Genomic DNA, 26918 nt, shown 5'->3' with positions numbered 1-26918 from the left:
CAGGAAATGGGCCTCGGAGGGGCTGCGGGCCGATGTTTAGCAAAGGCTTTTGGAATCTTGTTGAAGATTTCATTGGAGAAATCCACCTGGAAGGCATATAGTAAATGTCTAGTCAGGGCAGATTTACACGTAGAGATCGTGTTGGCTGCTAAACCTTGTTCATGGAGATGAATAAAGATGGATAAACAAAAATGTGTTGATATCTCTTTTGGTTCCTTTGCCATGAAAAAGTCAACACACTTCTTCCAGGAAGACTCGTATTGTCTTCTCATTAATTTCGACTTGTATTCTTCTCAAAAGTTAATACTGTCCTTTGAAATCCCGAACCTTTTCTTGACTGCTAACGTGAGAAAATCATGAGATGAAGGTTCTGGGTTTTCTGTGATGAAGCCGAGACAGTCGACTTCTGCACTTGCTGATCCAGAACTGGATCTGGCAACGCAATCAATTTCAGTCGTAGTTCCGTTATCAGGGGGAACCAGATGCTGTTGGGCCACTTGTGAGCCACTATTGCTGGTGTTCCTTGAAAGCATCTCTGTTTGTTGAAGACCTTCAGCAGAAGGTTGGTTGGAGGGAACAGGTAAATACTGGACATTCTGTTCCAGTCTATGGACATCGCATCCATTGCTTCTGCTAGAGGATCCTCGTATGGGGCTACATACCGGGGTAGCTTCTTGTTGTCGTTCGTTGCGAAGAGGTCTATCTGCAGTCCTGGGACTTTGCGTAAGATGAAGGAGAATGATCTTGCGTCTAGGGACCATTCTGACTCTATCGGGGTGAGCCTGGATAGAGCGGCCGTCATCACATTGCGGAACCCATGAAGGTGAACTGCTGATAAGTGCCATCTCTTCTCCGCCAGGCGGAAGATGGCCAAAATCACTTAGTTGATTTGAGGCTATCTCGAGCCTTTTCGATTCAGGCATCTCATTACTACCCCTGTGTCTAGTACCAGTCGGATGTGGGTTGAGCAGCGAAGTTTCAGTTTTTCCAGTGAGAGGAAAACTGCCATGGCTTCCTGAATGTTGATGTGGAAGGTCTTGAAGAGGTAGGACCAGGTTCCTTGTACTTTCCGATGGTGAGAGGGGCCTCCCCACCCTTCCTTTGAAGCATCCGTGTGAACGGTGACTGAAGGTGGAGGCAGTTGTAGGGGTACCTTCTTTTTTAGGTACTTAGCTTCTGACCATGGCTTGAGGAGTGATCACAGACGAGTTGGTATCGGTCTTTTCAGATCTCTTCGAGCGTTTGATGCGTATTTTCTCCAAGCTCCTGATGCATCCTTTAATTTTGCTCTCAACACTCTGTCTGTCATTGAAGCAAACTGGAGAGACCCCAACACTCTCTCTTGTTGCCTTCTTTTTATCCTAACGGATTGAAGGAGTCTCTTGACAAATCCCGCTATCTCTTTCCTCTTCTTTAATGAAATGGAGAGGCATTGTGACTGTAAGTTCCAGTGGACACGCAGCCATTGGAACTTTTGAGCTGGAGATAGTCAAGACTTTACCAAGTTGATCTTGAATCCCAGATGTTCCAGGAACTGGATCACTTCCTTGGAGGCTTACGTGCATTCTTCTTCAGATGCTGCCCATACCAGTCAGTCGTCGAGACAGGCAATCATCTGAACTCCCTTTAGGCATAGTTGACGAATGACTGGATTCACAAGCTTTGTGAATACCCTTGGGGCTATGTTTAGTCCGAAGGGCATGGCTCTGAAGACGTATTGTCTCTCTTGTAGCTTGAATCCTAGATAGGAGGAAACTTGTCGATTGATCGGAACATGCCAATATGCGTCCACCATGTCTATGGAGACTGTGTATGCCTGTTTGTGCAGTAGGGTCCTTATGTGTTGAACAGTCAGCATTCTGAACTTTTGGCTCACTATGAACTTGTTGAGTGGTGACAGGTCCAGAGTGACTCTGAGCTTTTCCGTATCCTTCTTCGGAACACAAAACAGCATTCCTTGGAATTTGATGGACTTTGCCCTCCTTACAACTCTATTGTCTAAGAGTTCTTGGACATATTCTTCCAGAATGGGTGTTGAGTGTTGGAAGAACTGAGGGAAAATTGGTGGAGTTGCATCCCAACTCCACCCCAGTCCGTTCATGATTAGGCTGTGGGCCCAGGGATCGAAGGTCCAACGATCCCGGAAGAGGACAAGTCTCCCTCCTAACGGAAGAATCTCACTTGGAGTGCTGGTTGGAGGACTTGCCTCCTTGGCCACATCCGCATTTGTTGCCCCTGCCTCTGGAGGGCGTCTAGAGGAACCTCAAAAGGAACCTTGAGACTTTGGCCGAAAGGTTATAGATTGCCTTTCAAAGGCTGGGGTAAAGACAAGTGACTGAGTCGCCACTTGTTGGGGCACCAGCTGGTATGTGGTAGGTGGTTGTGCCACCGTGGTCATGGGAAGCTGTTGTTGTTGTCATGGAAGGCGAGAGGGCACTCTAGGTCATTTGGTCTTCCGTTTGGGTTGGGGACCCTCCTCACTTGAAGACTTCCTCTTGGATGACAAGCCCCACTTGTGGAGGAGATTCCTATTCTCCGTAGCGACTTTGTCGACGACATCTTTGACCACTTCACTTGGGAAGAGGTCTTTTCCCCAGATGTTGGAAGCTATCAGCTTCCTTGGTTCGTGCCTCACTGCAGCAGAGGCGAACACAAACTCTCTGCAAGCCCGTTCTGGCTTTAATGAAGTTGTACAGGTCCTTGGTGACCGTTGCCAAATGAGCTTTGGCAAAGACCATGTACATGTCTAGGGTGTCTGGGACGCTTGCCATCGTCTCTAATCCAGTCTGCAAGGACATAGAGGCGGCAAGTCTCTCCTTCGTCTCCTGCTCCCTGCGCAGGTGGAAGTCCGACAACTTCGGGAGGTCTTCTCCGAACTGACGTCCGGCAATGGCAGCCTCCAGCTTCCCGACTGAGAAGGTGTTATAAACGTCCTTCCAGTCTGCATCGTCAGAAGGTAGGGCAAAGGAAAAGGGTCTACACTCTTTGAGTGTAGGGCAAGGTTTCCCTGCCGTAACTGCTTTTAAGGCTGCCTTGAACCCTTTCTCCATAAAGGGGAAGGCACGGGAAGAAGCAGCAATGAAGGATGGGTGCTTCTTGCTGAGAGCCGGTACCTTGGAACTAGAGAAGGCCCTTTCCTTCAAGGTCTTAATGAACAAGGCCTGGGCCTTGGGGAGGTCCAGTATGATGACCTCTTATGGCTCCGTTTCCTCTTTTGAGGGAGGTTCTGTCCTTAAGCGAACATAACAATCTGGATAGGCCCATTTGCTGGGCCAAAACTCGACATCCTCTACTGGGACTGTGTCCAGTTTGTTGGAGAGGAAGATCTTCCCTCCTGACATAGGATGTGTTCAGCATACCTCCAAGGATTGACGTTTGAAAAAGAGGGAAGTTCCTTCACGTTTAGCTTTTTGGGGGCTAAACGGGTAGACACAAGTTGATGCATCTCTGAACGAAGCGAAGCTTCCTTCTCGGATGACTGCTTCTTCATGTCCTGAAACATGGACAGAAGTGAAGTTAGCGTATGGCTAATCGTATCCAATTAGGGTGCGGGAGAGGTCGACGGGACAGGCTCAGCAATCTCAGCCGATGAAACCCTAAATAGTTACCGCACAGACCGCACAGTGGTATATCTATTACGGGATATTCAATATCGCAATGATTACTGACCACTCCACGGCCAATACTGTAGTGGCTGCCGGCATACGCCGGCATTTCCTTGTGCTTTTTTTAAGGTAAACTGCCTTCAGTAGGGAGTGGGCGGCAGACCGGCGGCTCTAGGTCACCGGCAGCTGGGCCCAAGGTAGATGGTAAAAGAGAGAGAAAGCATGGATGGGAGGGGGAAGCAAAGGCTCAGCCTTGCAGACCGACATCCAGAATGAGGGTACATATGGAAGGGGGAATTATATTCGGGCTTCCATCCAACCATAGCCCCACCAGTACCAGCTGGTGGTGCTATGGAAGGCAGTCCAAGGGAGGACTGAAGAACACTTGATAGGTTAGGGGAATCTCTGCCGGCAGCCAACTCAGTCGACGACCGACAGAGAACCCGAGCCAATCCCACAATCTACCTGTTGGTTGATTTTAGAATGATGGCCAAGGTGTGTAAAGGCTAGGCTAACACCAAAGGACAGCAGGGGAGGGTAAGGGTCCTGTAGGTGAGGTAGCACCCGGTAGGTCCTACCTAACCTAAAAGTTTCTGATCCAGAGTAAAGACAACCTTTATTGGCCAGGGAATTCAATTCCATAGACTGGGGTAGACTGATAGGATGAGATGGCGGCACCCAGGTCGCTGTCTCAGGTGGATAAGAACAGAATGTAGTGTCGGAGACCTTAAGCAAGGGAAGAATTCAATTCTTCAGCTTTAGGATCTGCCGGCACAGGACTCTTTGCTAGGCCACAGGAAGGAGGCATTATCATATAAGGCCTTCAGGTGACGCCTAAGGAGGTCTACCCTCCTGCATTGGTAGCCTAACCTGACTTAGGAATTAAATTCTCCATGACAGACAGCCACTGATTACAGACGAATACTCTGATGTTTCATCCTAAACTCAAAACCGACCTCTGCGGTTGATGGAAAGGAACAGAAACACCTTAGTCTAGATTTGCCTGGATAAAATTCATGGTACAGCCGACTAGGGTTAGCCTAGGCTAGTCAGAGGAAAGAGGAATTGCTCTTAAATCTCCCAAGGAGATTGGTATCGACTTAAAAAGGAATAGGAGGTGTCAGTCTCCCCTTCAAAGACGATACAAGGGCAATTGGGGACATGTATGAAAGTATACCAAAGCCCCTGGGCTAGTAGCCTAGGCGCGGTGAGAATTGGTCACCCTAACTCTCTCGTATACTATCTTGGAAGAGGAAATTTATATTCAGTAATATCTTAAATGTATAAAATATTGCCTGAGCTTTAATAAAATCACACTAGAAGGCTATATCATCCATGAAGTGTGTGGGTGCCTTGGCTAGGAAGCCTAGCACTCGTGGGGCTCGATAAATAAATTGCCAAATCCACAAAACAATCGGCATCATATAGAAATTCCTAGCTAAATTGCTAGATAGCTACATTTATTAAAGCGAATATATACCGGGAATGTCGTTCTGGCTAACTAAATGCACATGCATACAGAACGACCGCGTACAAGACGCCATCCGGTTAGGCAACAACTCTTGTTACGTTAATTACGAACTAAATCGAGGATAAAAACTGGCAAGAGCTTACATTTATACAAATTAAGATAATACTCAACTTTCCAGAGGCAGATGAAGCTGGTGAAGGCATCATAGCAATATGTATAATCCAAAATAGCGATAGCAACGAGGAATAACACCTAGCTAGGAACGCTACTTGAGAAAGAATGGCAAGATGGCACCACACGGCGGCGTGCCGGAGCTCAACAACAGTACGAGTAGGAGCGTTGCCTTAATGATGGCCCTCCCACTATTCTAAACACTTTCCCCTCTCGAAGCATTAACGCTATCAGGGGTGTAGATATCTATGTGGCATGTCGGGAATACAACCTCTGATCTTATGCGATATCCCTGAAGACAAATGCAGGGGATATTCGTGCCAGGAGTTAGAATTCTGGATACCTTTAGTAAAATTCTGTGGGATATATCACTGTAGTTAAATATAACCTAGGAAGCTACTATGAAGGAACTTCCATCAAGACGACATGGCCTGAGCCCCAAAAAACAGTATAACGGCAAAGTCCACAGCCTTCGACTCTCAAAATTTGTACTGATATTGTAATTTTATTAGAAAAAAAAATCTAATTATTAATATTAGATATAATCTTCAAATATTTTTTTTTAACATTCATTCTATGAGATCTTTATAATTATGTTTTAAACAAAACTGCCTCTTATTTTTTAGAATCTTGTAAGAGGTTTGAAAAAACCAAGTGGTTTGTGATGTTTTGTTTTTTTTAAATTGGTCCAGCTGTCCTCTTTCATACTAAAATTCTTATTATTCATAGATTTTGTGTTATAAGAACGGGTAATGGGGATAAAACTCATTTTATGATATAAAATAATGGATTTTGAGCAAAGCGAGAAATCTATTTTTGGGTGATATGGCCATGTCGTCCTGATGGAAGGTTCCTTTAGGCAGCTTTTAAGGGATATCTGGCTACAGTGATACTCCAAGAGAATTGACCACAGGTCTCTAGAATTCTAACTCCTGGCACGAGTATCCTTAATATAACTCTTAAGGATATCGCATATCAGGGGACATATTTCTTCATACGACACATAGCAATTTTCCCCAAGAATAGAGTTTTCGGTTTGAGCGGAAAGAGTGGTGAAATTGAAGTTGAGCCGTTATCAAGGTTACCCGGTAGATCCCCTCCTAGTACCACCACGGCGAACTATTCCTTGTTGCAATTAAGCATGAATAGCCGCAGATAGAGTAGTATCTGGTGGGGACTTTGTTACATAGATGTACTGTATACCCCTTTTTAGAAAGGAGGGAGGGTCCATCAGGACGACATGGCCATAACCCAAAAATAGATTTTAGCCTTCATTCAAAATCCATTCTTTGGGCTCAGCCATGTCGTCCTGATAGAAGTGTACCAGAGAATTACTTGAAGGTACTATATCTGTGGGCTTGTATAAGTGCCTTTACCTTGACTTAGATTCTTATATGGTCTCCCAGACCAAATGTATATATGACATTACCGTTATTTGTTATATCCACTAAGTTTAGAACTAACTTAGGGCTTCCTGCCCCCTAAAGGGAATATGTCGTTACTGACTATAAAGCGTCAAGGTTGTATTCGTCGGAACAAGGTGGAACTTTACCTATTACCAGGTTGTTCTTACAGAGCTATATTATCAAGTATTTTTATTTTTAAGAAAATAAAAGACTCTGGAAACTTTATTGGATTTAATGTAGGGCGAATAAGATGCAAATACATTTCATGTATTTATTTGTATAGACAAAAATAAATACAACAACGAATGTATTTTAAATAGAATCTTCTACATAATCAACATCCTTAAGGTATATATATATATATATATATATATATATATATATATATATATATATATATATATATATATATATATATATATATATATATATATATATATACTTGTAACCTGTAAGGGAAAAAATATATATTAGTAAATCACAGGTGCCACCTGGTATTGTGAAATTATTAGATTAATTTCACTTAGATGTTAGATAAGTCTTAACAATGTGTACGAATGTTCACACGGCACTGGTGTTATTGGTTAGATTATACACCTAACTACAACAGTCCAAGAATCACCATAGTGGTTTTCATTAAAATGTATTACACTCAAATATACTAATACCTGTTCACCCTTTACACTGTTAAGTCCCAAAACAGTCCACTGCTCATCGCAGCACTAGACGACACGTTTTATAACATTACCTATCGCCACCACAAAGTGTTTTATTTCATGCACTCGCTCTGCGTAATGTTTATAAAAGACTCTAGAGGATTTGCAATCAGTATTTGAGCGGAGTCTGTCAAAGTCCATATGCTGAAAGAAGTTCAGCGAGGAAGCCATTTTTCTAGGATCGTGACCTGTGGGTGTACTGTCAGGATCCGCTCTGCGAATAAAGTAGGTGAGTTTTGCCCTGAGTTGTTTTAGGGATAAGTTTGATCCTGAGGTTTTGCCTATGAAGAGCTGTCCTTCCTTGAAGTCTGAAGTTCTTCGAAGATACAGCTTAAGACTCTACTGGACATAGAGAGACATCTTCCTTCAGGGGGCAGATTCTCCAAGGATCCCACATCTTGGTGAGAAGCTTGTTTTTGGCAAGAAACGTAGGATCGGAAAAAAGATTTAGTTCTCCCTTTTATGTGAACTGAATATGGCCCTCGTTTCTAGATTGGGCCACTATTTCACTAACTCTAGCCCCTGAGACTATAGCGGACAAGAATATCACTTTCTGTGTTAGATTCTTTTGGGAACAATCTTCGTTGTTCAAGTTTGAAGCGTAGTGCAAGACTTTATCCAAAGACCATGATATGGGCTTTGGAGGGGTTACTGGTTTAAGTCTAACGCATACTTTCTGAATCTTATTGAAGATTTCGTTCGACTTATCCACCTGGAAGACGTAGAGAAGAGGTCTAGTCAAAGCTGACTTACGCATAGTTATCGTGGTGGAAGCCAGGCCTTGCTTGTGAAGGTGGATGAAGAAGGACAAGCAGAAGTCTATTGAGATTTCTGTCGGCCTGTTTGCTTTGACAAAGGAGACCCACTTCTTCCAAAACGATTCATATTGTCTTCTGATTAACTTTAACTAGTATTCTTCTATTAAGTCGATGTTGACTTTTGAGATCCCGAACCTTGTCTTGGCTGCTAAGGCGAGAAAATCATGAGATGTAGGTTTTGGGTTCTCAATGATGAAGCGTAGACAGTCGACTTCTGAACCAGTTGGGATAGAACTGGGTTCGGTAGAGGAAACAGCCTCAGCCTCAGTTCTATCATTAGAGGGAACCAATTGCTCTTGGTCCATTTGGGGGCCACTACTGCTGCTGTCCCCTTGAAGGATCTCAGCTTGTTGAGGATCTTCAGCAGGAGATTTGTTGGAGGGAGCAGATAGATATGATTTCATCTGTTCCAATCGAGGGACATGGCGTCCATCGCTTCTGCCCGAGGGTCCTCGTATGGGGCTACTTATCAAGGTAGTTTCTTGTTGTCGCTCGTTGCAAAGAGGTCGATCTGCAATTCTGGGACTTTTTCCAAGATGAAGGAGAATGAGTCTGCGTCTAGGGACCATTCTGACTCTATCGGCTTTTGCCTGGATAGAGCGTCCGCTGACACACTGCCGTTGTATATGAGCTGCTGATAAGTGCCATTTTTCTTTCTTGCCAAGCGAAAGATGGCCAACATCACGTGATTGTTGTAAGGCAATCTCAAGCCTTGTTGGTTCAGACATTTCACTATCACCTCGCTGTCCAAGACCAACTTGACGTGGGCTGATCTGTGAAGGGATAGTTTCTTCAATGTCAGGGAGACTGCCATGGCCTCCAGAATGTTGATGTGAAAGGTCTTGAACTGGTGTGACCAGTCCCCTTGTACTTTCCTTTGATGGGAATGACCTAACCATCCTTCCGGTGAGTCATCCATGTGGATGACTACTGACGGCTGAGGTGGTTGTAAGGGAATTGTCCGTGCTAAGCTCTTGACCTTCGACCGTAGCCTCAGAAGCGATCGTAGTAAGGTCGGTGTCGATCTCTGTTGATCTCTTCGAGCGTTTGATGCGTATCTTCTACAGACTCCTGACGCATCCTTTAGTTGTGCTCTCAGCACTGGGTCTGTTACTGCTGCGAACTGGAGAGAGTCCAGTACCCTTTTCTGTTGGCGTCTTGAAATCTTGTTGGATTTCTGTAGTCTCTTGACAGAGCCTGCAATCTCTCTCCTATTCTTTGGTGGAATGGTGAGGCAGTGTGACTGCTAGTTCCAATGGATTCCCAACCATTGAAACTCTTGAGCTGGAGAGAGGCGACACTTCTTGTAGTTGATCTTGAACCCCAGATGGTCCAGGAACTAATTCACCTTTGTGGCTGCCTGCAGACAAGCAGTCTTGGATGCTGCCCACACAAGACAGTCGTCCAGGTATGCTGCTACCTGAATGCCTTCTAAGCGTAGCTGTTGTACGACTGTGTCCGCGAGTTTTGTGAATAACCTTGGGGCTATGTTTAGTCCGAAGGGCATGGCTGTGAAGACATACTTTGTCTTCTGTAACTTGAATCCTAGGTAGGAGGAGAGGGGGCGGCTGACTGGATGGTACCAGTAAGCATCTGCTCGATCTATTGAGACTGTGTACGCCCCTTTCGGTAACCGGGTCCTTATGTGTTGTAAAGGTTAACATCCGGAACTTGTTGTTCTCGATGAACTTGTTGAGTGGAGACAAGTCTAGAATGACTGAGTTTGTCCGAATCTTTCTTTGGAACACAAAAAGCCTTCCCTGGAATTTGGTAGACTTTGCTTTCCTTATGACCTTTTTGTTCATGAGTTCTATGGTTTATTCTTCCAATAAGCGGGTAGAGTGTTGGAAGAACTGAGGAAAGGAAGGTGGAGTTCTGTTCCATTTCCACCCTAGTCCATTCTTGATTAGGCTGTGGGCCCAAGGATCGAAGGTCCAACTATCCTGAAAGTGGATGAGTCTTCCTCTTACATGGAGCATCTCATTGCTTAGATGATCCGAAGGGTTTGTTACCCTGACCACGTCCTCCTCTACCCCTTGAGGGGTTCCAAGAGGAGCCTCTTCTAGATCCTCTAGCTTTTGGGCGAAAGGTAGTGGTGTGCATTTCAAAGCCTGGGTTAAAGGCTGGTGACTGGGCTACTAACTGCTGAGGCACCATCTGGGAAGTGGTTTGCGGCTGGGCAACCATTTGCAGCGCTGTGGTCATGGAAACAGTGGGATGTTGCGCAGATTTATGAGACACTCGTGGCTTCATCATCTTCTTGTTCTTGGGTTGGGGACCAGCGTCAGAGGATTTCATTTTTGAAGACATCTCTCACTTTTGAAAAAGGTTCCTATTCACCATGACGGCTTTAGCAACTACTTCTTGGACTGCTTCCTTTGGGAAGAGGTCCTTGCCCGAAATACATGAAGTTATCAACTTTCTGGGCTCGTTCTTGACAGTTACATTGGCAAACACGTACTCTCTACAGACCCTCCTAGCCTTCACGAAAGCGTATATGTCCTTTCCTAGTGTAGCCATGTGCATATTGGCTAGGACCGTGTACATATCTGGGGTATTTGAAATGCCTGCACACATCTCCATGCAGTTCTGCAGAGACAGAGAGGTAGCTAGTCTCTCTTTTGTGTCCTGTTCTCTTCGCAGAAGAAAGTCTGACAACTTCGGAAGGTTCTCGTTAAACTGCTACTCTGCGATATCTGGATCTAGTTTCGGGATCGAGAAGGTTAGATGGACCTCGTTCCAGTCCTTTTCGCCCGTAGGCAGGGCTAGAGACGATGGTCTACACTCCTCTAGCGTAGGGCATGGTTAGTTCGCATCAACTGCTCTTAGTACACAGTGGGGAGCTTTATTCCTAAAGGGAAAAGCTCTTAATGAAGGAGTAAGGAAGGTAGGGTGCCTCTTGCTAAAAGCAAAAACCTTTGAGTTCATATATCCTGCTTTCTTCAGGCTACTCGTCAATATAGCCTGTGCCTTGTCATGATCAAAGACCATAACCTTCTCAGGTTCTGTCTCTTCTTTAGACGCAGGTTCGTTGTTCTCCAACCTGACGAAGCAATCCGGGTAAGCCGCAAAGTTCGGCCAAAATTGGGGATCGTCGAGGGGTATGGCCCCCATCCTCTCCGAGACGTAGAGTTTCCAATTCATCATGGGCATGAACTCCGCATACCTCCAGGGGTTGGTTTCGGAGCATTAGGGTAAGTCAGAGACTCTGGGCCACTTTAGGGAGCCGCGAGAAGCGGCTGCGCGGTGTGTTTCCCTGACTCCCTTTCTCATCTCTTGCTGTTCCTTGCACATAGTTTCCATCATCGTCTGAATTTGCGCCATGAACGCTTCGCCCTTGAGAAACAGCGGTTCTGGTTGAGGGGTTGGGGCCGAAGAGGTTGACGGCACAGGTTGATATGCCGTCACAGACAGTAGATGGTCTTCTGTCTTTGTCGATCCGGATTCTTCTTCATCCTTGGGAGGCTGGGCAATCTCTTCTTCAGGGTTTTCTTGAAGGAGATCCTTTTCTGTATCCTAGGACATATCTGACATCCTTTCCTGATGGATGTCCAAGCCATCCAAAGCCTTATTAATGTCAGCTTCTATCGTCAGAGCTGTATGCAGGGAGGCTTGACCAGTACCTGAGGCCCAACCACGCCGGATGTTGTCTTAGGGAACAGAAGGCTTCTGATTGTTTCGCTTGGTAGGTACGGTCCCGGAGAGTCCTTCTGGAACCGTTTTACCCACTTTCGAAGTGTTTCCCTCGCAGTATCCCTTGACACCGCCGTCTTGAGATCACCGAAACCCTCAGACATCAAGGCTGAGCAGACGGTGCAACCCTTTGGGTCCCAATACCTGAGTGTTTCAGTTGCGATGGAGCAGGGGGCATGAGACCTGCACATCATGGGTCTACAAAAGCTCCTACTGTTGTGGTTGCAGTACATAACTACACACTTCATATTGGGCTGTAAGGAATGAAAGAGTGAAATGAGTATGGGGTATTTTATCAAACTGATATATATATATATATATATATATATATATATATATATATATATATATATATATATATATATATATATATATATATATATATATATATATATATATATATATATATATATATATATATATCACATGCATTAGTACTAATTCTTACTATTATATTCATAGCTTACGATCGTAAGATAGAAAGGAAATAGGAAAGACACATATCTGTGTTTCCTGTCCAGGCAATTGCTATGACCTCCCTCAATATTAATGTTTTTTTAAGATTTCCTTATTAGGGAAATATAGGCTGGAATAGCCCTAGTACATAGAGCTGGAGTCAGTATATACTAACACTAAATCCCCCACAAGTGAAATATTAATACCGTAGGGTAAAGATTTTTATATCCTGATGATCTAGGATACATCAAAATGTTGAAGGAATACTTCACTTCAACATTTGCTTAGCATTCTCAACAATGGACTGTGAAAGGATACACAGAATATGTTGGAAAATCATACTACTGTATGTTATAAACTGTAGTTTTCTAACTGCTGTATTTGCTATACTGCAGGAATACTGGCTACTGTATAATCGTATACAGTAGTTCTACCGGTATACTACCGGGCTAGGCTAGTACCTAGCGTCACTAGCCGACAGAGAGAGAGGGAGAATGGAGAGAAGGACTAACGTATTATAGTTTAGTACAATAATTAGGGTTATAGGGACTACTGTCTATACTTCCTTCTTTCCAGTATGAGGATTCAAATGGAAGGGGAGAGAATGTATTAATTCTAGCTTCCATCCAGCCACCATATCTGTTCCCGGCTGCACTGCGGGTTACAGGGTTTGTGGATGGCAGCCCAAGAGAGGACTGAAGAATACTCAAAGTTTTAATGGGTCTCCCACCGGCAGCCATCATGGCCGGCACAACCTTTCCCGGAGCCTTGCTTCCATTAGGGGGAAGGTTGAAGCGACAATCTAACAGGCTTTGTAGGAGCCCGGCCGACAGCTTAGTCAGCCCGGCAATCATGGAAATTGTTGAATACCGGCATTAGGGGTTGTGACGGCTAGGCCGTCACTAAAGGACATAAGGGGATGGGAAAGGGTCATATATTTTGCAGAGAAAGGTGGCAGCAGGTATGCCTCCTGCTTTCGGCTGCAACTCAAGAAACATATTGTTATGCATTATTGTAATAATGTACTGTATTGTTACAAGTGTTACATGTATTGCACAGCATTGCATCATATTGCATGAATAAAACATGTTATGCTTTGTATATAAGTGAAATGATTTATTTTGATATTAGAATTCAAGCATTTATTGATTACCTCAAAGATATGATGTAATTCTTTATAGTTTTGTACTGGAGAAGGATTTAAGTCTTTTGAAAGCGATGCTCTTTTGTTGTTTAGCTATGTTTTGGTTTTGTCAGATTGTTTAGGACGCTCCACACACACTTGAGAGTTGGGTGTCATAGAGCAATGTAGCCACAAGATTCATTAAGGTTGTATTTGAAGAATATCAATGTATCATTAAATCCCACCGAAAAAAAATGCCAAGAGATGGGATAAGCTGAGGAATAATTGCTAACAATTCATCATCTAACTACTCTATTATTATTTCCAGGTAAACCTAATGGTTGTTATGTAGACATCCTATCATCATATTAATTGGCTACGCTCAGAAGGACAAACACACGCAGAAGAAACATTGGGGCTGTTGTAGATTGATGGCCATCAGAAGAAAAGGAGCCTTTGTAGATCAGCGGCCAGGACCTAGAGAAAAAGCCCAATGAAGATTTTCCAAACAGCAGAGCGGAGGAATTTCATCAGAAAAAAAAACAAGAAAAAGTATATTTTAAGGTTGATTAGGATACAAAAAAAGGTAGGATACAAAGTGACTTCAGAACAGTAACCTATTGTGGGTAATAAGGTAAGCACACCAAAGGCCTTTTTGGGCTCAGGCCATGTCGTCCTGATGGAAGTTCCTTCTTAGTAGCTTCCTAGGTTATATTTAACTACAGTGATATATCCCAGAGAATTTTACTAAAGGTATCCAGAATTCTAACTCCTGGAGCGAGTATTCCTTGTAATATCTTATAGGTATATCGCATAAGATCAGAGGAAGTATTCTTGACACGCCACATAGCTATCTACACCCCTAATAGCATTTACGCTTTGAAAGGGGAAAGTGGCTAGAATTGTAGGAGAGCCGTTACTAAAGGCAACACTCCTACTCGTACTGTGATTTAGCGCCAGCACGCCGCCGTGTGGCGCCATCTAGTCATTCTTTCATGTATAGCATTCCTGACCAGTGTTCATCCTGTGTTATCTCTCACTATTTTGGATTGTCTTGCTTCGATGATGTCTTCCCCAGCCTCATCTGCTTCTGGAAAGTTAAGTACTATTTTTGAATTGTATAAATGTAAGCTCTTGCCAGTTTTTTCCTCGATATAAATTCGTATTTAACGTAACAAGAGCTGTTTCCAGCCAGATGGCATCTTGGACACGGTCGTTCTTTGAATGTAGGCCTACATTTAGTTAGACAGAACAACTTTACCGGCATTAATCGCTTTAATAATTTTAGCTAATTAGCAATTTAGCTAGGAATTCTTGTATTATGCCCTTGTTTTTGTGGAGTGCTAGGCTTCCTAGCCTAGGCACCTACACACTTCATGCATGATATAACCTTCCTGGTAAAGTTTTATTGAAGCTCAGGCAATATTTTATACAATTAACCTGTCAAGCGTCACCCACGTGATAAACCGTTCACCACGATCTACTCGGTACCGCCTTCAACTGCATATTCCGTTCATGACTTTAATTGCCTTTTTCAAGCCGTCAGTCTCGTGATATTACGTTTACTAGTATAGTAAGTATAGGATCACCACTTGGTAACACTCTCAGCATATGGGGGCTGTAAATAGAAACTTATATGATGTCTGACAACTATTTTTTCTGAAGGTAGCTTGATGTTAGAAAACTGGTTTCCTATAAGTGCGCTTCGGGCGTTCATGCGGAAATGGGCACAGTGTAAAATCCGGACGTCGGATGCCGTCCGGGAGAATAGAAAACCCCTTGTATCACCGGTAAATGCGCCATAATACACCACTTTTTTGACACTGGTAATTTTCACTGATACTTTCTGTTATTTCCTGAATAAATGTTCGAAAAATATTGATTTATTTTCATTTTATTGAGAATAATCTCAATCGGACGTCAACATTACACTATGTACTAAGTGATATTCTCATTAACATGAAAATAAACCAATATTTTTTCGAGCATTTATTCAGAAAATAACAGAAAGTATCAGTGAACATTACCAGTCACAAAAAAGAGGTGTATTTTCGCGTCTTTCCCGGTGATACAAGCGATTTTCTATTCTCCCGGACGGCATCCGACGTCCGGATTTTACACTGTGCCGCGGAAATGGTTGTTTGTTGTTCCTTTTGTAATGAACGGTCTAAAGAGGAAGGTTATTTCTTTAGATGAAATAAATGATATTCTTGTTGAGGAATTTATTAATGATAACCTGTTTGATAATGAGAGCACTAGTTCTGAATCTTCCAGTGATGAGTATATTGAAGAAACAAAGTTTTCTTTCGATGCCGAAAGCAAAAATGACTTCTCATTACTGAATGACTGGACAACGAGATTTCACAAAACTATATAGGAAAGGAAATGCCAAGAGAGAGAGAGAGAGAGAGAGAGAGAGAGAGAGAGAGAGAGAGAGAGAGAGAGAGAGAGAGAGAGAGAGAATAAAGTGGATAAATAATGTACAAATTTATGACGAACATATTTGAAAACTATACAGGAAACGATATGGAGAGAGAGAGAGAGAGAGAGAGAGAGAGAGAGAGAGAGAGAGAGAGAGAGAGAGAGAGAGAGAGGAGGGGGGAGGGAGAGACTTATCCCTTTGCTTTTGTTGCTTATCCAGGCATAAGATTTACAATTGAAGATAAAAAGAACCCATTAGAATATTTAGTATTATGTAGCCATTTGAAATGAAATAATAGTAATATTAATTGGTTTTTATTACCCTACCATTTAATTAATATCCCCACTTTTAACTATAAATACGAATTATAAGCATAAAGAAATTATATTACCTTTGGAAAATTATCATTAGTGAAATGACCGCTCACGGCAAAAAAAGCTTGACGGTACGTTAGCGGCAACCTGGTCCAGGGGGGACGCTTAACAGGTTAAGATATTACTGCATAAAAAATTTCCTCTTCCAAGATAGTATACGAAAGAGTTTCGGTGACCGATTCTCACTGCGCCTAGGCTACCAGCCTAGGGGCTTTAGTATACTTTCATACATGTCCCCAATTCCCCTTTTATCATCTTTTAAGTGGAGACTGATACCTCCTATACCTTTTAAGTCAATACCAATCTCCTTGCGAGATTTAGAGCAATTCCTCATCCCTCTGACTAGCCTAGGCTAACCCTAATTAGCTTTGCCTTGAATTGTATTCTGGCAAATCTTTACTGGGGTGTTCCCGCTTCTTTTTCTCAACCACTGAGCTGGTTTTGAGTTTAGGACGGAACATCAGAGTAACTTGTCTGTGATCGACAGCCGCCTGTCTTGGTGAACTGATTTCCCAAGCCAGGTTAGGTTGCCAGTCCAGGAGGCAAAACCTCCCTAGGCCATACCTTGGAGGCATTATATGATAATTCCTCCTCTCCATGGCCTAGCAGACAGTCCTGTGCCGGCAGGTCCTAAGCTGAAGAATTGAATTCTTCCCTTGCTTAGGGTCTCCAACACTAGATTTTGTTTCTCAGTTGAGACAGCGACCTTTGTGCCGCCTTCTCACCTAATTAGACTAACCCAACCTAGGGAATTGAATTCCCTGGCCCCTAAGGTTGCCTTTTCTATGGATCAGAATCTTTTAGGTTGGGTAGTGCCTTTTAGGTACTACCTCACCTAATGGACCCTTGTCCCTCCCCTGCTGTCCTTTAGTGTTGGCATAGCCTTCACACACTCTGGCCATCATTCTACAATCGACCCTATGGGTAGTTGGTGGGGTTGGCTTGGGGTTCCCTGTCTGCCGCCGGCCGAGCCAGCTGCTGGTAGGGATCACACCCACCCCCCTATCTTTAGAGTGTTCTTCAGTCCTCCCTTGGACTGCCTTCCATAGCCCTACTATCAATTTGGATGGACTATGGTTGGATGGAAGCCTGAATATAATTCCTCCTTCCATATGAACCCTCATTCCTGATGAAGGTCTGCAAAGCTGTGCCTTTGCTTCCCCCCCCCCCCCCATCCATGCTTTCTCCTTATCTTTCCATCAACCCTGGCCCGGCTGCCGGCATCTTACAGCTGCCGGCGGCCAAATCGGACAACTGTCTGCTGTCAGATTGCTCTGCCGCCGCTTGCCATGGGGTACCATTCATGGGCGACCCAACGGCAACCGGCACACACTGGACGACTGCCGGCAACTATGTTGACTGCCGGCAGCCGGTCATCCAAGTCTGTAGACATTCTTTACGCCGTCTGCCAGCGGGTCCACCTTGATAGAGGGAACCCCCGGCGGCCGGCAGCGGAGCAACTGCCGGCGACCTACCGTCCTTTATCTATGAAGGCAGTATATACCTTTAATAGCCCAGGGTAATGCCGGCGTACACCGGCAGGCACTACAGTACTGACTGCGATGGTCGTACTCACTGCCATATTGATTATTCCGCATGACACATACTGCTGTATGGTCTGTGCTGCGGCCCATGCAAAAATTTTTCCAACCTACAAGGAGCTTCATGGGCAGCCTATTGTGAGACCACCACTCCTAGAGAGTGATTCTCCCTGTTAAATTAATTGCCGATACCCATTTATTAAAAATCCCCAATATTGAACCTTGAAAGAAGGTGTTAAAATTACACTTCATATCCAAGGATATTATCTTCCCATCTAATTCGTTAAGAAATTAGTGTTCAATATTGAAGGGAGTCATAGCAATGGGCTGGACAGGAAGCATATGTGGGTGTCTTCCCTTTTTTCCCTAGCTTACACTATCCTAAGCTAATTAAATGACTTTTATTACACTGAATGATGAAATTCAGAGATTTTCACCGAATACTTATATGCTTTTCTTTCTTTACAGGAGGAGGATCCCGAGTGCGGGAACCACTTCTGCAAGGTCCGCAGTAAGAACTTCTGCGGTCATGACATGTGCAGAACCCATGCGCGCTGCGCAATTACGAAGAGATCTCTAAAATGCTGGGACCCACAGGTATGTACCGTTTATGACAAACTGGTAAAAGAGGCTTTTGATGATCAAAAGTCCACAGAGTCAAGGGATGCAGCAAGAGAGATGCTGCGAAAATGGGTCAGAGGTTTCCAGAAGAACACCACTGGCCCATACCTTCCTAATAAGAAGATGAGGGCCTGTCTGTTCCCTGGGGCATCTTAGGATGCAGTTGTTCCCCAAGCTCAACCTTAGATTCCACTCATCCAGATTCCGATAGAGTCTGATGTATCCGATGCCTTGAAGGACATCCAACAAGAAGATAACATGTCAGTTGTCTCCGAGGAGATGGAGCTAAGTTTCCTAGCAGAGGAGCAGGAGCAGGAGACTTTTGTACCTCTGAAGGCGACATTGAGAAATCCGAAACTATTTCGATTTCATCGGCTACGGTGGCCGAGCCTGTCCCATCAACTTCTTCTGCCCCCAGCTAGACATGATCAGTCATACGCTGCATTCGCTTTTGTCCATGTTCCAAGACATGAAAAAGCAGTCGTCCGAGAAGGAGGGTTCTCTACGGACCAAAATGCATCAGCTCGTGTCCTCACGTTTAGCCCCCAAGAATCTAAACGTCAAAAAACTTCCTGCCCTTTCTGACATCAATCCTTGCAGGTGTGCTGTGCATATGCCTATGTCAGGGGGGAAGATATTCCTCTCCGAAAAATTGGGCACTGTCCCAGTAGATGACTTAGAGTTCTAACCAAGTAAGGGGGCCTATCCGGATTATTACGTACGCTTGAGGACAGAACCCCCTTCCAAAGAAGAAACTGAGACGAAAGAGCTCATCATTCTAGACCTCCCCAAGGCACAGGACTTGTTTACCAAAACCTTGAAGGAGAGGGCCTTCACTAGCTCCAAGGTGCCGGCTCTCAGCAAGAAGCACCCGTCCTTCATTGCTGCTTCTTCCCGTGCCTTCCCCTTTATGGAGAAAGGGTTCAAGGCAGCATTAAAGGCAGTCGAGGCAGGGAAACCATGCCCTACACTCGAAGAGTGTAGACCCTTTTTTCTCGCCCTACCATCCGATGATGCGGACTGGAAGGACGTTTACATCACCTTCTCAGTTGAGAAGCTGGAGGCGGACATTGCCGGACGTTAGTTCGGAGAAGAACTCCCAAAGTTGCAGACTTTCACCTGCGCAGGGAGCAGGAAACGAAAGAGCGACTAGCCTCTATGTCTCTACAGACCGGACTAGAGATGATGGCAAGTGTCCCAGATACCCCGGATATGTACTTGGTCTTTGCCAAAGCTCATTTGGCAATGGTCACCAAGGACCTGTACATCTTCATTGCAGAGAGTTCGTTTTCGCCTTGGCTGCAGTGAGACTGGTTCCGAGGAAGCTGATAGCCTCCAACATCTGGGGAAAAGACCTCTTCCCGATTGAAGTGGTCAAAGAGGTTGTAGACAAAGCCGCAACGGAGAACAGGAATCTCCACTCCAAATGGGGCTTGTCCTCCATGAGAAAGTCTTCCGTTAAAGAGGGTCCCCAGCCGAAAAGGAAGACAAAACGACCCAGAGTGCCCTCTCGCCCTCCAAGACAACAACAGCTTCCCGTGGCCACGGTGCCACAGACAGTGGCACAATCACCCACCACTTTTCAGCTGGTGCCCCAACAAGTGACAACTCAGTCGCCCATTTTCACCCCAGAGGTGGGTGTGGCCAAGGAGGCAAGTCCTCCACCCAGCACTCCAAGTGAGATGCTACCAGTAGGAGGAAAACTTCTCCTCTTTCGGAATCGCTGGACCTTCGATCCCTGGGCCCACAGCCTAATCAAGAACGGACTGGGGTGGAGTTGGAATGCAACTCCACCGAATTTCCCTCAATTCTTCCAACACTCAATCCTCATATTGGAAGAATATGTTCAGGAACTCTTAGACAAAAGAGTTGTAAGGAGGGCAAAGTCCATCAAATTCCAAGGAAGGCTATTCTGTGTTCCGAAGAAAGACTCGGAAAAGCTCAGAGTCATTCTGGACTTATCACCACTCAACAAGTTCATAGTGAACAACAAGTTCAGAATGCTGACGCTCCAACACATAAGGACCCAACTGCCCAAACAGGCAAAGACTGTCTTCATAGACATAGCGGATGCGTACTGGCATGTTCCGATCAACCGCCAAGTTTCCCCCTACCTGGTATTCAAGCTGCAAAAAATACAGTACGTCTTCAGAGCCATGCCCTTCGGACTAAACATAGCCCCAAGAGTATTCACAAAGCTCGCGAATGCAGTCATTCGTCAACTTTGCCTAAAGGGAGTTCAGGTGATGGCCTACCTGGACAACTGGCTGGTGTGGGCAGCATCCAAAGAAGAATGCTAGCAAGCCTCTAAGGAAGTGATCCAGCTCCTAGAACAGCTTGGATTCAAGATCAACTTGGAAAAGTCTTGACTATCTCCATCTCAGACATTCCAGTGGCTGGGTGTCCACTGGAACTTACAGTCACACTGCCTCTACATTCCATCAAAAGAGAAGAAGAGAGAGATAGCGGGATCTATCAAGAGACTCCTTCAATCTGCCAGGATATACAGAAGGCAACAGGAGAGAGTGTTGGGGTCCTTCCAGTTCGCTTCAGTGACAGACCCAGTATTGATAGCTCAATTAAAAGATGCATCAGGAGTTTGGAGAAAATACGCATCAAACGCTTGAAGAGATCTGAGAACACCGATACCAACTCGTCTGCAATCCCTCCTCAAGCCATGGTTGGAGGCCAAGTACCTAAAGAAGAAGGTACCCTTACAACCGCCTCCACCGTCAGTCACCGTTCACATGGATGCCTCAGAAGAAGGGTGGGGAGGCCACTCTCACCATCGGAAAGTCCAAGGAACCTGGTCCTCCCTCTTCAAGACCTTCCACATCAACATTCTGGAAGCCATGGCAGTTTTTCTCTCACTGAAAAAACTGAAACTTTGCTGCTCAATCCACATCTGACTGGTACTAGAAAGGGAGGCTGTAATGAGATGCCCAAATCAACAAGGCTCGAGATCGTCTCAAATCAATCAAGTTATATTGGCCATCCTCCGGCTAGCGGAGAAGAAGAGATGGCACTTGTCAGCAGTTCACCTTCAAGGGTTCCGCAATGTGACGGCGGACGCTCTATCCGGGCTCAACCCGATAGAGTCAGAATGGTCCCTAGACGCAAGATCATTCTCCTTTATCTTACACAAAGACCCAGGACTGCAGATAGACCTCTTTGCAATGAGCGACAACAAGAAGCTACCCCGGTATGTACCCCCTTACGAGGATCCTCTAGCGGAAGCAACGGACGCGATGTCTCTAGACTGGAACAAATGGTCCAAAATCTACCTGTTTTCTCCAACCAACCTTCTGCTGAAAGTCCTCAACAAACTGAGATCCTTTCACGGAACAGCAGCAATAGTAGCCCACAAATGGCCCAACAGCGTATGGTTCCCCCTGATAACGGAACTACGCCTAAAGCTGATCCCGTTGCCGGATCCAGTTCTGACTCAACAAGTGCAGAAGTCGACTGTCTCAGCTGCATCACAGAAAACCCAGAACCTTCATCTCATGATTTTCTCACCTTAGCAGTCAAGAAAAGGTTTGGGATTTCAAGGGAAAGTATTAACTTTCTAGAAGAATACAAGTCAAAATCAACGAGAAGACAGTACGAGTCTTCCTGGAAGAAATGGGTCACCTTTGTCAAGGCAAAGAAACCAAAGGAGATGTCAACGGATTTCTGTTTATCCTTCTTCATCCATCTCCATGAACAAGGTTTAGCAGCCAACACGATTGCCACATGCAAATCTGCCCTGACAAGACCCTTGCTGTACTCCTTCCAGGTGGACTTCTCCAATGATATCTTCAACAAGATTCCAAAAACCTGCGGTAACCTTAGGCCCGCAGCTCCACCGAGGCCCATTGCATGGTCCTTGGATAAGGTTCTTCACTTGGCATCAACCTTGGACAACGAAGACTGCTCTCTAAAAGACTTAACTAAAAAAGTGATATTCTTATTTGCACTAGCCTCAGGAGCCAGAGTTAGCAAAATAGTGGCCCTCTCGAGGGATGATGGCCACATTCAGTTCACAGACTGCGGAGAACTGAACCTTTTTCCGGACCCAGCGTTTCTCGCCAAGAACGAGCTGCCCACTAAAATGTGGGGTCCCTGGAGAACCTGCCCTCTGAAGGAAGAAGCATCCCTATGCCCAGTGGAATGGCTAAAGGTCTATCTTCGTAGAACTTCAGACTTTAACCCTGGATAGGTACGCTCCTCGGACACCCCTTTAAGGGTATACTCGGTCGCGAACGACCCCGACTCCAAAAAAATTCAGGAAAAATTTAGTTATGCATCAATCTGTATTGTTTGACTTGCTAAAAATACTTCAAAGAATGCTAAAATCTAATGAAAATATAAATGATACCCATCTACAAAATAACTATTTATTGGAAATATATTAAAAATTTAAGTATACATAAAAAAAAGACTTGACGTAAATATTCACAAAAAATAGAAATATACATATACACATAAATCCCTTTAGGGACACCTTCTTAGATGGCAAAGCAACAGCGTGTAATTGCTGGAAATGAGTTGGACCCATAGAAGTCAAGATCTGAAATGAGAAAAAAAGGGTAACTTTTTTTGGCCAAAAAAATTTGTCCAAATTTCATGAATTTATTTGGGTACCCAAATGAAATAGGAAGAGGCTAATTTTTTTATAGAATAAACTCATATTATCCTAGAACAGAAATACATAATAAAATGTGCACTAAGATGTAATTTACTGTTATATCAGGGGCGAAATCTAAAGGTAATTTTTTGACGGCCTAGTTTCACAATGTAAATTTCTTATGAAAATCATTGTATCTCCTATAAAATATGATATTTATGCATTAGAATATACCAAAATATCACAAATTCTATACAGAACAAGAATGTATAGAGATATGCCAACTTACCTTTCGGGTATGTCAACAAAATGGCCGCAGACCGCAACAACTCTTACAGCCCAATCTACCACTTGAAATGAAGAATGGGGTTGCAAACTCCATATTATCATCAACATCTCTTTTTAACTCCATTAGAAGTGTGTTGATGACATCCATGCCGAGGGAATACTGCCTGCTGGCCATTATTGAAGATAAATTCAAAATAAATAGAAAAAAATCAAATTTGCTAAAAATAAAAGAAATTCAGAAATTAGTATTTGAGGGAAAATGGACCTCATGGCAATATATGGCATCTAAGCCAAAACCAATGTCATGCAAGTGGTAGACACACCATTCACCCACACTTTCCAACTATAAAGAACTAAACAAGTATCAACACTGTTCGACAATTTATAATTATGTAATAACTTTTCTATTTGATCACTTACCCCTATAAAGGTATGTCAGAGTCGAGGTCGACCCCTGGGGGGGGGGGGGGTAAAAAAACGGGGAAGGAGGGAAGTTAGACGGAAATCAGTGCTAAAGCAGACAATGGCATGTAGACTAGTCACCCCTTGCAGGTCGATCACTTCCATATTCGAGACAGCTGATGATTTATGGGGAAAAAAACAGGTTTTGAAAATGCTGTAGGGGTCGCATACGACCCATCATACCTTTCCAGGGAATTAAGGGAGGTCAGCTTTTCAGGGGAGAAACATTAGGTTCAACATTAACCCTAATAAAGCCTTAGAACACGAACTAGTTACAACTCAAAAAGCTTTGGAAAGACTAGTGATAGGAATAAGACTAAGAGACACTAAAAGAGCAACATGGATACTATGAGAACAAACTAAAGTAGAGGGTATTCAAACAACAAGATGAAGAAATGGACATGGAGAGGACATATAATGAGAATGACAAACAATAGATGGACATAAGAATAACAGAAGGGTCCCTAGAGATAGCAAAAGAAGCAGGGGAAGGAAGAGAAGACGAACTAAGAGAATCTATTAGCACACGCTAGACCTACTGCTTTTTTACTCCAGTTAATCTATTTGTGAAGGATGATATGATTTTAAGTGAGTAAGGAACAAGGTTTAAACTTTTAAGGTAATTACCTTAGTTTGAGGTAATTTTCATGGTTTCAAGGTAATCTCGGTTTTACTAGCCTAAAATTTAAGGAAATAGGAAAAAGTTTTAAGGTAATCTAAGTGAAAAAGCCGCAGCATTCAAGGTGATAGTCATATCACATATGCATGAGTTTAAGCCCTGGTAAGATAGCACATAAGTCGTTCTGGTACGTTTTACTTAAGGAGTGCTAAAGGAGGATCACAGATTCACAGTGAATGCGAGTGTGTAGATTGCCTTACCTTGTGTAAGAGACAGGTTCTAGTGTAGACAGCCAGTAAAAATTGATCAGTGAAGTGATGCTGCAATAGGTATTATTAGGAGCAGATGTTAATCTGTACTCCATAAAAAGTGTATATGTAAATTTACGTTATTTGTTTGTTATTCAGGAAAGTGGAATAGTAATCACAAAGATATATTTAAATATTAAAGAATGAATCAAGAATGGATTTTATTCAGAATTTTTTTATTAAATATAATCATAAAAGCATTAAATAGGCAGAATTTTAGATATATTTTAATTTTAGTCATATGAAAAATTTAATAAATATGAGAAATGAAATAAATATTGCATTGTCATTTATAATACAATACATATATCTTGAGGATACTCTCGGGCACAGCATTTTATCTTATTACTTTTATTTAAAGTTTTATAGTTTATATATGAAAGATCTATTTTAAGGTTGCTACTGTTCTCACAATATGTTATCTTAATTGTTTATTTCTTCTTCTCTCAATAATGGTAGATTGAGATCCTCTATCAGTTGCAGAAAGGATACGACCAGAACTTCTCTCGGTAATGGGAGACGAGGGGATCCTCTAACAGTTTTGATATAAAAATATTATTATTTCTAATATAATTAACATTATAACTACTGATTTCCCTTAAACTTTTTGCTTAAAGTACAAAGTAGGGAGATATTAAAGGCTATAATAGGATAAATGCATATATTGATATCTATATGTTGAATGCTTTTAACCTATAGGTTACACATGGAAAGTTAACTGTCCTTTTTAATGTGTTAAAAGCAGCCAAACAAGATGAATTGGCAGTAATAGAGACAATGCATGATAATATGTCTCATCATTAAGCCAGATGCAGTTTCCTCTTTTAGAGGGTTTCTTTTTTAAAGGGTTTCTGGGAGGGACTAATTTGTCTCATGTTGGTCAAGTCATCCAACTGAAGCCGATCTTTTAATAATCTAGATTATTCTGTTCAATGATTAAGATAAATTCTGGAAAAATACTAGTGTTTTCAGTAAAGCCCACAAGGTGTACTGTAAGCGTTATTTTACTTTATTTTAGATTTAGAACTAATTCCGCTTGTTGCGTCAGTGTTATAGTTCCCTTCACTACGCAGCTAAAGTTATTCAAAATAAGATTCCTAAATCTCCAAAGAAGAAAATAAGAGGTGTTCCTGATGTGAATGGAATGCTCTTAGTTATGGTATTTTACTGAAACTATATTCTTTAACTTGTAAAGACGTTTGAAACACAAGTAATTCCATATGAAAAACCTCATTTCATTAGGAAATAAAGCACAGGAACAACTCCCAGAATGCCTAAATTAAATAACCCCTTCTAACATACCTGGAATAGTAATACAGTAGTTAAGCTTATTCCTATCCCAGCATCTTCGCCGACTTGTCTTCTGGTTGGATGGGATAAAATCAGAGACTTCTTATTGAAATACGTTTAATGTTTGAAGCTTAGATTACAGCTCTACTCTGTGACTTGTCTAAGAACTTGTGACTCTCGAGTGAAAGTATGTAAACAAAACTCGCACACATGCATACAAAAAACAGAAATGACCATCACTCTCAAAACTCGGGATCCTACTGCAATGCAAAAGTAAGAAGAATCACATCCTAACTTTAGGACAACTAATTAATGATTAAATCCTTTACAACATACGCTGCTACACTTTTGAACTATGTTGAAACACGTTCTATCAATGCAATACCATGCAACATTACTCTTAATACTCATAGTGCATATAGTATTGTACAAAATACATAACAAATACACCCTGGCAATAATCTTGGCCATGAAGTTCACAAACCTTAAATGAAGGCAAATAAAAAAGCTCCATCATCTCTCCAGAGACTTATAAAACTCCACACATAAATAATTAATTTTGTCATTACAAAAGTCATCTCACTCTCGAGAACCATTTTAGCGATCCCAGTGAAATACTGAACAGGAATTTACGTTAATCAAGACAATTTTGCTGAAGGCGATTGATGGGAGCAGGAATCTATTATAAGGAAGTTATGATATAAATCTTCACTTTCAAAGGAAAAGATAAAAGCTTTATGCTGTAAATTGATTTACTCTCTTCATTCTCTCGGGTATAACTGTCCCGTACCAAGGGGATTATGTTACCAACACATAATCCCTCAAATAGAAGGTTTGAATTTTAGAGAAATGAATATATACGTTCTCAGATGTCCGTTTATCAAAGTAACCTAAATAAGACAAAAGGTAAAAAATGGACGACTTG

At 43.0% G+C, this 26918-nt stretch overlaps 1 protein-coding gene across 1 annotated transcript in view; it reads left to right on the top strand.

Moving 5' to 3' along the window:
• The window catches only part of LOC137636448 (uncharacterized), a 49710-nt gene extending 24203 nt beyond the window's left edge, over nt 1–25507 (top strand). The window contains exons 3-4 of the mRNA XM_068368873.1: nt 18265–18393; nt 25403–25507. Coding sequence (XP_068224974.1) covers nt 18265–18393; nt 25403–25507 — 234 coding nt within the window. The remainder of the gene's footprint in view (nt 1–18264; nt 18394–25402) is intronic.
• Nucleotides 25508–26918: the final 1411 nt, after the last annotated feature.

Source organism: Palaemon carinicauda, unplaced genomic scaffold (genome assembly GCF_036898095.1).
Source record: "Palaemon carinicauda isolate YSFRI2023 unplaced genomic scaffold, ASM3689809v2 scaffold30, whole genome shotgun sequence".
NCBI classification, from domain to species: domain Eukaryota; kingdom Metazoa; phylum Arthropoda; class Malacostraca; order Decapoda; family Palaemonidae; genus Palaemon; species Palaemon carinicauda.
This window is presented reverse-complemented; position numbering and strand designations above follow the sequence as displayed.